The sequence below is a fragment of the Notamacropus eugenii genome, chromosome 3, assembly GCF_028372415.1.
Source record: "Notamacropus eugenii isolate mMacEug1 chromosome 3, mMacEug1.pri_v2, whole genome shotgun sequence".
Classification (NCBI taxonomy): domain Eukaryota; kingdom Metazoa; phylum Chordata; class Mammalia; order Diprotodontia; family Macropodidae; genus Notamacropus; species Notamacropus eugenii.
The window spans coordinates 351,041,705-351,057,046 of record NC_092874.1 but is presented as its reverse complement, the minus strand read 5'-3'; the positions used below and the strand labels follow the sequence as shown (position 1 = coordinate 351,057,046).

The 15,342-nt window shown below is 35.9% G+C and overlaps 1 protein-coding gene across 8 annotated transcripts in view; it reads right to left on the bottom strand.

The window, feature by feature from the left end:
• TMEM232 (transmembrane protein 232) overlaps positions 1 to 15,342 on the bottom strand; it is a 324,122-nt gene that overhangs the window by 210,498 nt on the left and 98,282 nt on the right. For all 8 annotated transcript variants that reach the window (XM_072597246.1, XM_072597243.1, XM_072597242.1 and 5 more), the window contains 2 exons: positions 9,700 to 9,952; positions 3,449 to 3,627 (listed from right to left, as the gene is read on the bottom strand). In XM_072597246.1, the coding sequence (XP_072453347.1) occupies positions 3,449 to 3,627; positions 9,700 to 9,952 (432 nt within the window). The remainder of the gene's footprint in view (positions 1 to 3,448; positions 3,628 to 9,699; positions 9,953 to 15,342) is intronic.

The window sequence follows — 15,342 nt, the reverse complement described above, 5'->3', positions numbered from 1 at the left end:
GTCAGAGAAATTTATTGTAATTCTCCCTTATTGCCAGCTTCTAATCTTAGCTGAATTGTTTTTCTTTTGAAAAAAATAACTTTACGTAATGAAAATTGGTCATTTTATTTTCTGTGATGCTCTCTATCTTGTTTGGTCATGAATTCTTCCCCTACCCATAGATCTGCTATGTAATTTCCTCCTTGCTCTTCTAATTTGTTTATGATGTCACTCTTTATGTTTAGTTCATGAGCAAATTTAGAGCTTATTTTAGAATATAGTTGGATATATTGATCTGCTTTCCAGTTTTTCCAACAGATTTTGTTGAATAATGAACTTTTCACCTAATAGGTAGGATGTATGGTTTATCAAACACTAGGATAACGTGCTCCTTTGTTTCCCTATATGGTGTACCTAATCTGTCCCACTCATCAACCTCTTTATTTTTAACCAGTAACAAAAAGTTTGGATGATTGTAGCTTTGTAGTGTAAGAGGCCTTATGCTTCCCACCCTTTTTTTCCTCAATAATTCCGTGGAGAGTCTTGGGCTTCTGTTCATCTAGATAAATTTTGCCATTTTTCTCTAACTACATAAAGCTATTCTTTGGTAGTTTTCTTGGTATGACACAATAAATTAAGTTGCCATTTTTATTATATTTTCTCCATATATTCATGAGCAGTTGATATTTCTCCACTTAGATCTGTCTTTATTTGTGTAAAGAGTGCTTTGTTAGTTGTGTGTAGATATAGTTGCTATGTGTATTTTGGTAGGTAGACTCTTAAGGTTTTTTTTTTTTTATATTTCTATACTAATTTTAAATGAAATTTCTCTTATTTTTTCCTGCTGAATTTTGTTGATAAAATACAGAGACACTAGTGTTTTGGGTGGGTTTATTTTATATCTTGCAACTTTACAGAATATGTTGTTTCAAATAGTACTCAACTGACTCCTTGGGGTTCTCTAAATGCTTGTTCTAGGTGGGCAATATTGCCAATAGTTTCTGAATGTTGTCAAGAACCTTTATTTAAATGGTCAAGTAATGCTTGTTTAACATAGAGTCATGTGTATGAGGTAGTTTTTGCTCAAATTCACAGTGATTCTATACTTGGAATAGAAAGGCAGTTATTAAATGGTCTGTGAGAGCAAAATTCTTTAACAATGATCTGGGAGTTAAACTCCTAAACCTGTACCAGAAAAGGACCCTCTTCAGGAGATTTTCTGTTGTGCCCTCATGCCAGCAATAAAGGGATATATTTGACCACTGGTGTTTATGAAAAATAATATAGAATCTGGCAAATATATACTTTAAAAAAATAAATTTAAGAAAAATACAAATGGAAGTAAGGCTGGGGTAAGTCTGAGACCAACTATTGTTCTTATCATACCTCTTGGTCAAGAACCCTAAATACAACAGTCACTTGTACCCCTTGTCACGTCTGTTCAGATGGATGTCAACTTTTATGACTTTAAAGAAAGGAAATGCAGATGTGGTGGGCACCAAGAGGAGCAGCTGCTGCTCTATTCTGCTGCTGCTGGGAGAGAACAACCACTTCTCCCTCTCTTTTCTCCTCATTTTTCTCAAGAGTTTCCAAAATCCTAGGCAAGCCTTGAATTAAAAAAAATCCACCCTACTACCCACTTCCCATGCCTGAGGGTTACATCCCTTTAGTTTTCAGTCTTCCTAAATAGCAAGAAATTATAAATCCCAGAATATTTTGAAGTCAGTCTATCTCTTTTCCATTTTATATCAGTTTCATTTTACATCAGTTAGTAATTTGAATAATGAAAACCTTATGTTAGATTGAGAGCCCACATCTCATGTTTTTACTTCCTCAGGTAATCTTATACCTATGGTTTTTCTTGTTCTTTTGTAAATCTTCCCCACACCCCTAAATTCTGCTCTTTCTTCAAAACAAATGCTTTCCCCCCCACAGTTCACAAACGCAGAATTTCCTCCAACCTTCCACAAAATTTTCATTTAGCAGAAAGCAATAAGGCTGTGTTTTTACTTTCACTTCTTTTTGCTATGTGCAAACAGTCACATTTGTGCCTGTAGGAGTTCTCTATTATAAATAATAGGAGAATCAGGCAATTATTTCATTAGAAATATCTCAATGCAAAAAAACAAAAAGGAAAAGAACCTCTAGGTACAAAAATATTTCTAGCAGCTCTTTTAGTGGTGGTAAAGAATTGAAAATTGAAGGGATGTCTATCAATTAGGGAGCGGCTGAACAAGGTGTTGGAAATAGTTATGATGGAATACTGTTGTGTTATAAAAAAATGATGAGCAGGATGCTCTCAGAAAAACCTAGGAAGACTTACACATACTGATGCAAAGTGAAATGAGGAGAACCAGGAAAACACTGCACACGGTAACAATTTAATATTGTATGATGACCAATTGTGAATGATTCAGCAGTTCTCAGCAACACAACTGATTCAATACAATTATGAAGGACTTGTGATGAAAAATGCTATCCATCTCCAGAGAAGAACTGATGGATTCTGAATGTAGATGAAACATACTTTTTCTTTCCTTTCTTTATTGTTCTTGCTTGTTTGGTTGTTTTTGGGGGAGGGTCTGTGTTTTCTTTAATAACATGACTAACATGAAAATGTGTTTTGTATGACTAGAGATAAATAGTTATCCCGTTTACAAGACAGGTGAAGGACATAGCACCCCCTGCAATCTGGAAAATCTGTGTAAAAATTTTGACCCTCCCTTCATACCAGAGAATAAGTTTAAATTTTGTCTTTTTCTTTTATAAGGTGTTACAGTATCTTACTGTAAAATCTAAGTTGATATTAAACAATATTATACATATATTTTATGCATTTCTGAGATTCTGTTTTCTGCATTGACCTTTGCCTATCATCTGTGGCTTCAGCAAAATTCCCCCCAAATTCCCAGAATCTGCAATACTTTGAAACCACCATGTGGAAGGGATAATTGTATAACTTATACCAAATTGTTTGTGACCTCAATGAGTATGGGAATGGGAGGGACAAGGGGAGAGAATTTGGAGCTCAGAATTTTACAAAGCAAATGTTAGGAGTTGTTTTTACATGGAATTGGGGAAAAATAAAATATTAAATCATTAAGAGCAGAAAAAAGAAATATTTCAATGGCACATTAGCATGTTAAGCCACGCTTGACTTTTTGTCCCATCACTTATTAACATTATGGCATTAGACAAATTACAAAAGCTGTATGAGCCATTTTATTATCTACAAAATGGAGATAATAATACTGCTTATAATGAGGAAATAATTTGGTCAGTCATAAAGCAGTATTTAAATATGAGCTATAATTTATGCGATTTTCACCAAAAAGCTGATGGTTCTTCCTTATTGTAAAATAATATTTTTTAATGTTTAATTCTACAATTACATTAATTGCATACATCATATCTTCAGATGTGAAAAACACGAAATTCCTTACAAACAGGTGTTGGACTTGAAACCTACCTCGGCTATCTCTATAGCATTCAAGATCCGTGTATCCTTCTCATCCTCTTTTACTGTCTGTAAGGTTTTCCACAATAAATTTCTTAGTCCATCTTGCCTCTCATCTCCATAGAGTTCTCTGGTCATTTTCACTAGATTGTATACTAAGCCATAGTAAACAGCCCAGGTCATTTGACAACCTATTTTAAAAAATCCAGAAACTTCTTATGTATCAATTTGGTTATTTAAGAAATTATACGTGAGGAAAATAAAAGTAACTTTCCTGTGAAATGGCTATGGAGTTCGCATGTATACATAATAATTATCCATAGTTTTTTAAAGTTCTCTTTTAAACATTGTATTATAAATCATCTTTAAAAACAGCTATAATTTACCCTTTGTTGTACATAGAAATAGATATTTGAAATACAGGAGAGAAAGGCTTCTAGAGAACCTTTTTCTTAATCATCCTGTCACAATGATGGAAATGTTAAAAAGAAACTGCTAAAAATTCTCAAAATAAATTTAAAATCATTCAAATGAATAAGCAAATCAAATAAGATCTCTAACACAATGAGAAAGAAAAATATTAAGAAAAGCAGAGGTAAAAATACCTGGAGAAAAAAACTATTTATCAATGACTTCAACAGTAACGTGAAAAACAAAGGTGCACTTTTTTTCAAGATACAATAAAATTTATTATAAACACAATGATGTTTTAAGGAAAATTAAAAAAAAATAAAATAAGGATTTTACCATTGCAAAAAGAAATTGTTCAGAGAAAATTATGGTCTGGCCTGGCCTTGTCCAATAAGGCAAATTCAGGAAATACGACACAGGAGTTTATTAGCACAATAAGACTGCAAATGAACTGTGATTGCTGCTTTTTATAGAGAGAAGTAAACAACTTCCATATAAGGACAAGTGTATTTTGATTGTGTTATTATGAATTAGTGCTGATTTGGCTCCTCCCTCATTACAGTATCATAGGGAGATGCAATTATTTAGTACACATGAACAAGAGTATTTCCAGATCTATCATCTTCTGCAGCCTGGCTACAAATGTACTCAAAGTCTAAACAAGGTTTAAAATGGAGTCACTCAGACTGACTATGCACAAGTAGCTGACTTTGTACAACCCTCATTTTGTGCTCATACTCATAGTATAGCACCACATTTAGATCTATATTGCTGCTCTGTCCTCAACTGCATCATCCTATTCCCTGCTGTTTGTAATTTGGGAGTTGTCTTGGGAATCAGTTCTTTGTACCAAAAGAGACACCACAAAAGCAAGCAATATAGAGTTTCTGCTAGGATACTCCAAAACTAAGAGGTTAGCCATTCCCATGGGGGCCAAGGTTTCTTCCCATACTTTTGGAACTTGTTCCAGGCTTTCCAGACTGAGGCCATATGAGTATGAATGATATCAAAGTTGTCAAGAATCCAATTGCAGCACCCCTGACCTGCAAAAGCACATAATCCTCCTCTCTCTGTCAGAGGAAAATCTAGAGACAGCATATTTTGTAAGGCCACAGTCATAATTGTGGATCTCAGTATTTAGGTCTTTCACTGAATGTATGGTTTTATTAATGAATATTTGTAAAATTTTGTTCATTTTATTTAATAGCACTATCCTGTGTACAGTCCCATATTTATGTAATATGATGGGTTAAAAATGTGTTCAAGCTCCCTCACATAAGGTGGGAGTGTAGTAGAAATTTAAATTGCTGCATATCTGCCTTGCAAGTGTGTGCTAAAAGGCAAGGTAGGTGTGGGCAGGAGATCAAAAAGCACCTCCTTTAACCCATGCCTACTCCATCCAATTTGAGAGGAGTCAGTAATAAGCTTTTCTGTTACACAGGAAATAAAATCCCTATGGGACTATTCTAAAAAATCCACTCATGTGGATTTTTTGTGAGAGTGCCAGGCCTCTCAGCTTAAGAAAAATTAAGAAAAATAATGCCAACCAATTTCCTGACCTTGTGTCCTGTTTTTCTCATAATAAAGAACTGGCAACTTGACAATACATTGCAAACTCAAGGTGGGGGTGCGGGATGATAATTGCTAAAGGTTAATAATCTTTTCCCAAAGAAAAGTGAAAGAGTAAGCAGACTCATTCTTCCAGCCCACAGCAGCACAATTTGGTGTTGTATGTAATGTTGCCTTATTGATTGCAAAATAATAATTACATAAATCCTGCATGTCTGCCTCCAGGCCCAGCAGGAGCATCCCTTCCCCCAAGGACAAAGGGGCTTGTGAATATATCCATAGCAGATGGTCTAGTTTAAATGCATGGGTGGGTTGTTGAACCAGATGTATATAAGTTCTCCCAACCGCAGAATACAAAGCAGGGCATTAAAAGCAAACAAAAGAAGGATCAAACAAATGAGTAGCCAAAGAACACTGATTAGTGTTGGGGTCTTTTTTTCAGATTATCTAGTTCTGGAGGCTAATCAGGGGTTGCTTCTGTTGGGCTGAGGTCAATCATGGCAGGCTTCACATGGGAGTGATGTAATCAGGTCATCTGCTCAGCATTCTTGGTGGTGGTATGACTGATCAGCATGATCTGGAAAAGTCTTTATCCAATGGCTCAACTGGTCACTGCACACCAAAATACATTTGTGGTCCATAGATTGTGGCAGTTCAATAAAGTCAGTCTATAGGTGCTCAGATGATAGGGTACTCATTTCCTCCCCACTTTGTCATAGTTTTCTTCTACAAGGACTTACACTGTTGACAAGAAAAGCAACTGGAGATCAATCTAGATGATCCTTTGTATAAACACTGTGCACAAAGCATGGCTGGTGAACTTGCTGTACAAGATTCATATGTCAATGTCAGTCCAAGGAGAAATAATAAGCAATTTACAAAATAGGCAATAACACAGAGAGAACTAATAATAAAAAAAACAAAACCAAAATTACAATAGGATGAATAAAGAAATTCAATAAGAAGAAACCCAAAGTAGAAACTAATAATTCATCTGAAACTTTAGAGAATTTCAGTTTTTATATACCATTCACTCTTTTTATTTTTACCCCAAACCTGTGTCTGATATGGACATGCCATCAACAGGTTAAAGGAGAAATCTTAAAGGATTCATGAGAGTCTGAATCAGAAAATGGACTATTTTGTTCCTTAATATTATCAGACAGAGATTTCAGAATAGGAAAAAAGATGACTCAAAATTTTCTTTACAATTACCAATGCAAATTTATATGTAAAATCCTTAATTCAATCTTGAGAACTTAATCAAAATTTGTAATTCCTATTAGAGACATTTGGAAGTTAATCGTTTCTATTTAACAATCTAATTTTGTTACTTCCTCAAAGTTTACAACTCCATTAAACCAAGAAATTTTTAATAGCTTATTCCTATTCCTCTCTTTTGAGGATATACACAACAAACATACATTCATACAAACACACATAGTGTGTATACTTCATATAGTCCTAAAAAAATGAGATACATCAAGGACCTAATCTTATGCATGAATATATAATTAGTAGCAAGGGGATGCCAAACCTAAGAACTCATTTATTTAGTTGCTTAAGATATGGAGTTGACCATAATTTCAGATTAAAAATAGTAAGATTTTTCATTCTGCATGCCATGATAGTAACTCAGATGTTTTGTGTTAATCTATTAATTTAGTAGATTTAGTATTGCAACAACAAAACTTCCACTGTTCACCTGTTCTGATTTTACAAATTTTTTATGAAAGGAAAAAAAGAGAGACATGGTTATGACAGTATCAAAGCTGTCCTTTCAAGGGCATGAACTGAGCTGATATAAGCCATTAAGAAAGAGGAAATATCCCTTAGTTCACTTTGATTCCAAGTAAGACTCATAGTTAATAGTTAATCATGTTCCACATTCTTCATAGGGTATTATAACCAGGCTCAGAATTCACCAGGGAGAGAAATTTTCCTGTTCAAAAAGTAAATAGCTCAATGGAAAAATTGAGTCAAGAAAATCCTAACTTTGCCTGTGCAAGGTCTTCTCTCAACTTTCCCAGGTAGAGACATCCTCTTGTAGCAGTTTTTACACTACACTCCCTTGGAGTAGCATACAGTTTTCCCCCAAATGATGCACTATTTATTGGTTTACTGACAATTGAGGCAATCATACCTGAAATCAAACTCAAAATAACATCAAATTATAGTCTCACCAGATTTTCCATCAACTAGAAAAATTTTTACTAATCACAGCTTAGGGATGGGATGGGACTGTCTTCTTCACATTGTAACAACAATTACCAATGAGCACATATGAAGACATCTCATTTATTTCCTCCAAGAATCTTTTAGGACAGAGATCTAGACTGGTGATCAGTGAATTGTCCAGTGTCGGAAGAGGCTGAGAATCTTTCAGCTACAGCATTTAGGGAAACCATCAATAGAAGAGAAAAAGTCAAAAAGTGAGAAAGTGGAGGGAAAAAAGATAAAATCTTTTTTTTTAATCTACACTATGAACTGCTTTTCTCCAAAGGCTGTTTTCCATGCATGTTAAAATCATGCAAAACTCCCTAAAGGAAGAACAAAAGCACTTATTAAGTACCTACTATGTGCCAGGGTCTCTGCTAAAGTGTAATCGCATTTGATTCTTACAACAACCTTGAAAGGCAGGTGTTATTATCCCCATTTTATAGTTGAGGAAACTGAGGCAGATAGAGGTTAAATGACTTCCCAAGGTTAGCTAGTAAATATCTAGAACCAGATTTGATCTCCCATCCTTTTGATTTCAGACCCAGTGCCAGGGATCCCTTACTGCCTGTAATAGATGCAACTACGGAAAGAGCTTCATTCAATATTCCTCTGATTAATGTCAAAAAAGTAATAAAAAATGGAAAATGCCAAAAAAGAAATTTCAAAATGACTCACAGTTAAACAAAACATTCTTTACTCAAACTAAATTTAAACTTTTTCATAAAAAATTGGTTTGATTTTGGTTTAAATTAAATAGTAATAAATTAGTTGAAATACATTTAAACTTATTGAAGTTTGGTCAATAATTTTAGCCCACTGTGAAAAGATCTTTGGATCTCTTGATCTTGTTACACAACATTCAAAGCATCTCTTCCAGGCTTGTGTCATCTGGAGAGCTGATGAGCACACTCTTCAGAAATTCATCAAAGTCTTTCATTAAAAATGCTAACAAGAATAGGATCCTATGTTATACCATTAGAGAAAGTTCTACAACATTAATACTCTTTGAGTATGTTAAATTAATTATAAATCTGCCTAACTGGATTATTATCTAGTTCATATGTCTTTTTCTTTTCTTTCTTCCTTTTTTGTTTTTGAGGCAATGAGAGTTGTGACTAGCCCACCGTCACAGAGCTAGTAAATATCTGAGGCCAGATCTTAACTCAGGCTCTCCTGATGCCAGGACTGTTGCTTTATTCACCATACCACATAGCTAAGTACCTCTCACATCTTCACATTTTTTTTCCTTGGATAGTCTAATCACTTTGTGTCTTTTGACTTCTGTTTTGCCCTCTGCTTCTAATGCATTGGGGTAGTTTTTCTTTATAATTTCTTGAAATATGATGCCAAGGCTATTTTATTGACCATGGATTTCAAGTAGCTTATTAATTCTTAAATTATCTCCCCTTGATGCACTTTCTAGATGTCACCCTGACCATTTGGTGACAGTGCCACTATAGAATTCAATTTGATGTATCATATTAAAATTGTTTAGAGAGGAATGTTGGATAAGTTTGTTTGTGTTGCTGCCTTTACTCTGCTATCTAGACTCCACCAACAGGGAGAGAGGAGTTTAAAAGTGATTAAAATCCTTTACTTCACATTTTGCCTAGAGTTAATTCTGATTCAGAAATAAGATTCATGAAATAGCTTAAAATATTTTTTTCAATTATATGTAAAAACAGTTTTTACATTCATTTAATTTGACTTCCAAATTCTGCCTCTCTGCTTTCTACTCTCCCCTTTCACAGGGAAGACAAGCAATTTGATATAGGTTAGATATCTGCAGTCATATAAAACATGAAAAATCTTGATTGATGTTATTCTGAATCTTTTCCACTACAAGGACTTTAAAATTCTCAGTTGGAAAGTACTTATGTTTAAATATTTTGCAAAGTTCTGTCAAATTCTCTTTAGAGTAAAAAATATGATATTGATTTAATTTCCTCTACCACAACTTTTCAAAAAGCTAAATTAGATATGTTAATGTACATATACAGATAAATTCATATAAATTTGTACCTTTTTAAACTAATCAATAAGATGCTAATGCTTGTACTTACAGTTATCTGACATTTGTGAAGAGAAATATTTTAAAAGGTCTAAAAAATTTCCAGTCTTTAATTCCACAGGTCCTGTTGATTTTGTGTTCTTTAGATCTAGACATTCTGAGAGGTTTTCACAGTCACTGAAGCCCATAAAAGCAATTTTCCGCAAACTGGATGTAGCTGCATGCAGACAAATGTCTCCAAGAATAACTGTATACATGTAGGCTATAATCCACTCCCATGAAGAGTCAATATACCAGCTTTCTTCCTAATAGGCAAAAATCCTTAGATTTTTGTGATTTGTTAGGATTGAGATTTTAGCAAAATAATTCCAAATATGTATATATTAAAGACCATCCTAGAATTTTACCTTAGAAATTACCCACAATACTTTGTACAGTTGGTTGGTTGGTTGTTGTCCCTTCTGGAGAAGACCAAAATAATATCATTATTTTGAAGTCAAGGTACAGTGTGTCTGCCTGTGGCTGATTAGGCCAATATGAGCTCATAAGGCTCTACTATAAATAGTATACATGAATTTTCAAAGTGGCAATGTCTCTAAATTTACACACGTCATATTTCTTTTGAACTACTGCAATTTTGCTTCATTCATAGAGCACAGCGTCTTCTTTGATGTCGGCATGCCATGCTGGGCAGTCCTTTGCCAGTGTCTCTCACACAATTGCTTGCAAAGTTCTGTAGAGAGGCCTAGAGAGTATTCTTGAATTGTTTTTTCTGTTCTTCATCTGAAAGCTTGCCTTGTGTGAGTTCCCTGTAACACAGTATTTTAGGCAAGTATATGTTTGGTATACAGACCATGGGGCCAGCCAACAGGAGTTGAGCTCAATGCAGTAGAGTTTGAATGCCTGACAGTTTAGCTCAAAAAAGGACCTCAGTGAAAGGTATTTTATCTTGCCAGGTGATCTTCAGAATCTTCCTAAGGCAATTCTAATAGAAGCAATTCAGTTTCCTAGAATGGCTCTGGTATACTATCCAGGTTTCACAGGCATGAGGCCAGCACAATGACTCTGTAGACCATCAGTTCAGTAGGCAGCTTAATACCTCTTCTCTCTCACTTTAATTCAGAGCCTTCCAAACACTGAGCCAGCTCTGCAAGTGCATGAGTCAACCTCAACCACTTTGCAGAGCCCTGGGGATGATACTGCCCAGGTAAGTGAACTTATCCACAGCACTCAAAATTTCTCCATTTGATTAGCCAATGATTTTGCATATGGGTGGTGTGTTGCTGGTGTATTGTTAATGTATTTTTGCTAAATTTGAAGATCTTTCCCATACATTAACAGGCTCATGTGACCTGTTCAAATCACATGGAAGCCTAAGTCACACATGGTGGAAGAAGCTTGCTGAATGCGTGGAACAGGAAGGGTGGAGAAGAGCTGGGAGAAAGTTGGTGAGAACAGCTAGAGCAGAGGGAGAGAGGACACAGGCAAATAGACAGCTAGTATTGTGAGTGTTTCTTTGTGGGAAAGTTCCAGCCATGAGGCAGGGGAAGCCTTAGAAATGCAGGGGTCCCTTGAAGTCGTAATGTGTATTAATGTCTTTGTTGCTATGAATAAATCTGGTTTTCTATTGTTGGGATTTGGCTTTCCAGTGTCTGAAGAAATGTTTTCCTTCTGCCTTCTTTAAGGAGAGTATGTTATATTCTGCAATTCCCAACTATGCTCGCATATTCACAGTTGCCTTCAGTGCTGTAAATATTGCCTTGGCAAAACATTTGGTGTCACGGACAGGATATCTGGGTATAAAATCTATACTTGGAGGCAGAAGGGCTTTAGAGGAAGAAATGGACAGCCCAGGATGAAGGATTTATCTTATTCATCTCTAGCAAGGGAATGGGCTAAAAACACTGGACTCTATGAAAACTGGGAATTGAGGTTAAGGAAGGGAGTACTTAGAGCTTTAGAAAGATATTTGAATAGAATAACAATAAAACCAGGTAAAGAACTGGCAGAAATGTTTAGGAGAGACTGGATTTTATTAACAGGTTGCCATATTATGTGTAAAACCAGAGATGGGCTGCTGAAGGGAAAAAATTTCAATGGAAAAAGAGTTAGTGATTTTGCATGGGAATTCTCAGCATGCAGGCTCCCCTTTAGAAGATCAAGCTGGGGATCTCAGGTGGTATAAGAACAAGCTACTGTTCATTTAACTAAGAGGAAATGAAAAATTAACAAAAGGAATGTGCACACAACCTTTGTACAGGCCAGACCTAATTGCCAAAGCAACTGCCAGGGGAGTGCATGGGAGAAAAACTTAACAAAGTCAGAGAAGGAAAATGAAACAATGTTAAAGGAGGAGGATTCTCAGGCAGAAGCACACCCAATAATGAAAGATGAAAGCAGAATGGGGGGGGGCGGGGGAGGGAAACACGGTGTTTAGGGAGAAAACTGAGGATTTTACTCAGCAGGAGATCACAGATACTTTGAGTCAGTTCACCCTAAGAATGGGAGAATCATTAATATCTTGGATAGTGAGAATCAGTGATGAAGGGGCTGGAGGAGTATTGTCAGATGGTGTGGATTGCTTGAAATTAATAGGTATTAGAATACTTTTGTACAGCAAGATTTTAGAGATTTCCCTATGCAAAAAGGTAACAATATGACCAATCTCTTAGCTTTAGCAGCAGGTGCATGTAATAGGCAATATGCTATTGACTCTATATCAGTATCCTGGTATTCACTTAGGGACTGTATAAGAAAGTTAAAGGAGGAGGTAATTAAGACTGCCATAATGATCAGAAATGCAGCTGTATACTATGATACCTCTTAGCAGTTTCCAATAGAAATATCACAGTGAAGAGGGTTCCTTCTGCTTACAAACATATAATTCTGATTCTACTAACTGGGGAGATGGGGCACCCTCTTTCAGAGGTTCTGGACAAGATTTCACAATTTAGTGATTCAAGGGACTGAAGAAAAGATAAATTTCCTTGAAAGAAAAGGGTAAATAGCCTGTGGATTCAAAGTCAGACTAGATTGACAAGGAAAGAATTATTTACTTCTCTATAGAGAACAGATGTAGATTTAGGAAGAATAGATGGTATTCCAACTAATGAACTATATACAAAATGTACTAAGAAAAGGAACTTGATACTAGACTTAATAGAAAAGTAAGAACTGCCCCTACAGATTCTTCTGAACCCTTGTGTCCAAGTTTGTCAAACCTTCAGGGAGAATAGGAAATTGACCAAGCCACAGTTCAGATTAAAGAAATACACAGATGGGATTAGAGACCCCATATCAATTTGACCATATATTGGAAAAATGAAACAAATATTGTTACTAGGGCACCAATAGATACTGGGGCAGAGGCCTGCCTTATATCAGGAAAACCTGATAAGTTTAAACATGGAACTCCTGTCACCATCACAGGACTGGTTGGAGCTAAAATATCAGTCAGACAAGTCAAACTAATGATGAAAATTGGATAAATAACTAAGAAAGACTATGCCATGGTAATTTTACCCAATCCTGAATACATCATTAGAATAAATATATTGAGAGACATGATTTTAAATTTACTTTTGGGAAGATATCAATTTACAGTAAGGAGGATAGGAATTAATACAGTTTTAGTGGGTAAAATAAAAATGGACTTCATCATTTTACCTGAGGCTTCTGAAGTAATGACTTTAAAGCAGTATCATATGCCAGGTAGGCAAGATGAAATTGCCAATACTATAAAGGAATATATTAAGGCAGGAGTGTTAAGTCTCTACAGTCACTTTAAGGAATAATCCTGTCTGGCCAGTATGAAAGTCAGACGGGACATGGAGGATTACAGTGGATTATAGACAATTGAATAAAGTTACTCCTCCTTTGTATGCTGCTGTTCCAGATACCATTACCCAATTTCCTCATCTTGGGTCATCTCCGGTCATCCTGATGAATATCTGGTCACTGGATTCAGATGGCTCTGGAGGAGAAGTGAGGCTGGTGACCTGCACAGCCCTCCCCCACTCAAAACAAAGTCAAGTGCAAGTCATGTCATCATTTCTCTGATGGCATGGTCTTCTTTGGCAACAAAGGATGAATACACACACACCTTAATAGAAATGATCCAGAAATATAAGGAGATTTAGTACATAGCTCAATAACTAAATCAATATTTAGCCAATGCTTTTTTACCATCCCAATAGATTCGAAATAATGGGACCAATTCCCTTTCACTTGGCAGGGCCAGCAATATACTTTTACATGCTTGCCACAATGATACCCGCATAACTCCACTATTTGTCATAGGATTGTGGTTGAACATTTGGATGAATTAGAGCTACCTGGTGTACATCTTACCCACTATGTAGATGATATTATGATACAGGGAACAAATGTAAAAGAAGTGGAGAAGAATTTGACACTTTTAATTGAGCATAGGCAAAGCAAAGGGTGGTAAATTAACCCTGCAAAGATTCAAGGACCAGATCAAATTGTAAAATTTTGGGGTGTGCAATGGAATAAGGGGCTGCAAGAGATTCTCTTGCAAGGCCAACAATAGATTCAGGATTCTCCTATTCCTACCAATCAGAAAGAGGTCCAAAAGGGTATGGATTATTTGGATATTGGAGGTACCACATCCCTTATCTGGGGAAGAGTTTGAAATCCTTATATAAACTGACTAGAAAAAAATATGAATTTGAGTAGGGACATAGGCAGAGTAAAGCTTTTGAAGAATCAAAGGCTTCTATACAATTAGCCCTAGATTTATGGTCTATGCAAAGTGGCCCAGTGGAATTACAAATGATTGCACAGGATGAATATGTAAAGTGCAATTTACAGCAAAAATAACAAAGCCGAAATTTTTGATTTCAGGATTTTAGTCTAGGAAATTCCCTTCATCTGGCATTCAATATAGCCCTTTTGAAAAATAGTTGTTTATACATAGACAGAGGGCACAGGTTGAGGTGCATATGAAGAGAGAATACCTAAAAAATAAAATTTACTGTTCAGTGAAATGTACTAGGAGTAAGAGAAAGGGAGAAGTAGAATGTACCAAATCATTTCACATAAAAGAGGGAATAAAGAGCTTTTACACTGAAGGGGAAGAAGGGGAAGATGAAAGGAAATAAGTGAGCCTTACTGTCATGGAATTTGGTTTAAGAAGGGAATAACACAGACTCACGTGGATATGGAAATCTAATTTATCCTGAAGGAAGGCAGGGGGGAAAGGGATAGGAGAGGGAAGATAATAGAAGGGACAGTAAATTGGGGAAAGGTATAATCAGAAGCAAACACTATTGGGGGAGGACAGGTCAAGGGAAGGAATAGCATAAATACAGAGCAGGATAGAACAGAGGAAAATGTGATTAATCTTTTGCAACGCAGCTATTATGGAAGTGTTTTGCATGGTTACACATGTATGACCTATATTGGATTGCTTGTTTTCTCAATGAGGGTGAGTGGGGAGGGAGGAAGGGAGAGAATATGGAACTCAAAGCTTTAATAATACATGTTAAAAACTGTTTTAGCTTGTAACTGGAAATAAGATGTACAGGCAATGCTGTATAGAAATATATTTTGCCCTATAAGCAAATAGAGGGGCAGGAGATGGAAGAAGGGGGGGATAATAGAAGGGAGGGCATACTGAAGGAAGGAGTGGATGGGGTGAGGAGTGGGAAGAGATGAGGAGAAAATTTTGAAT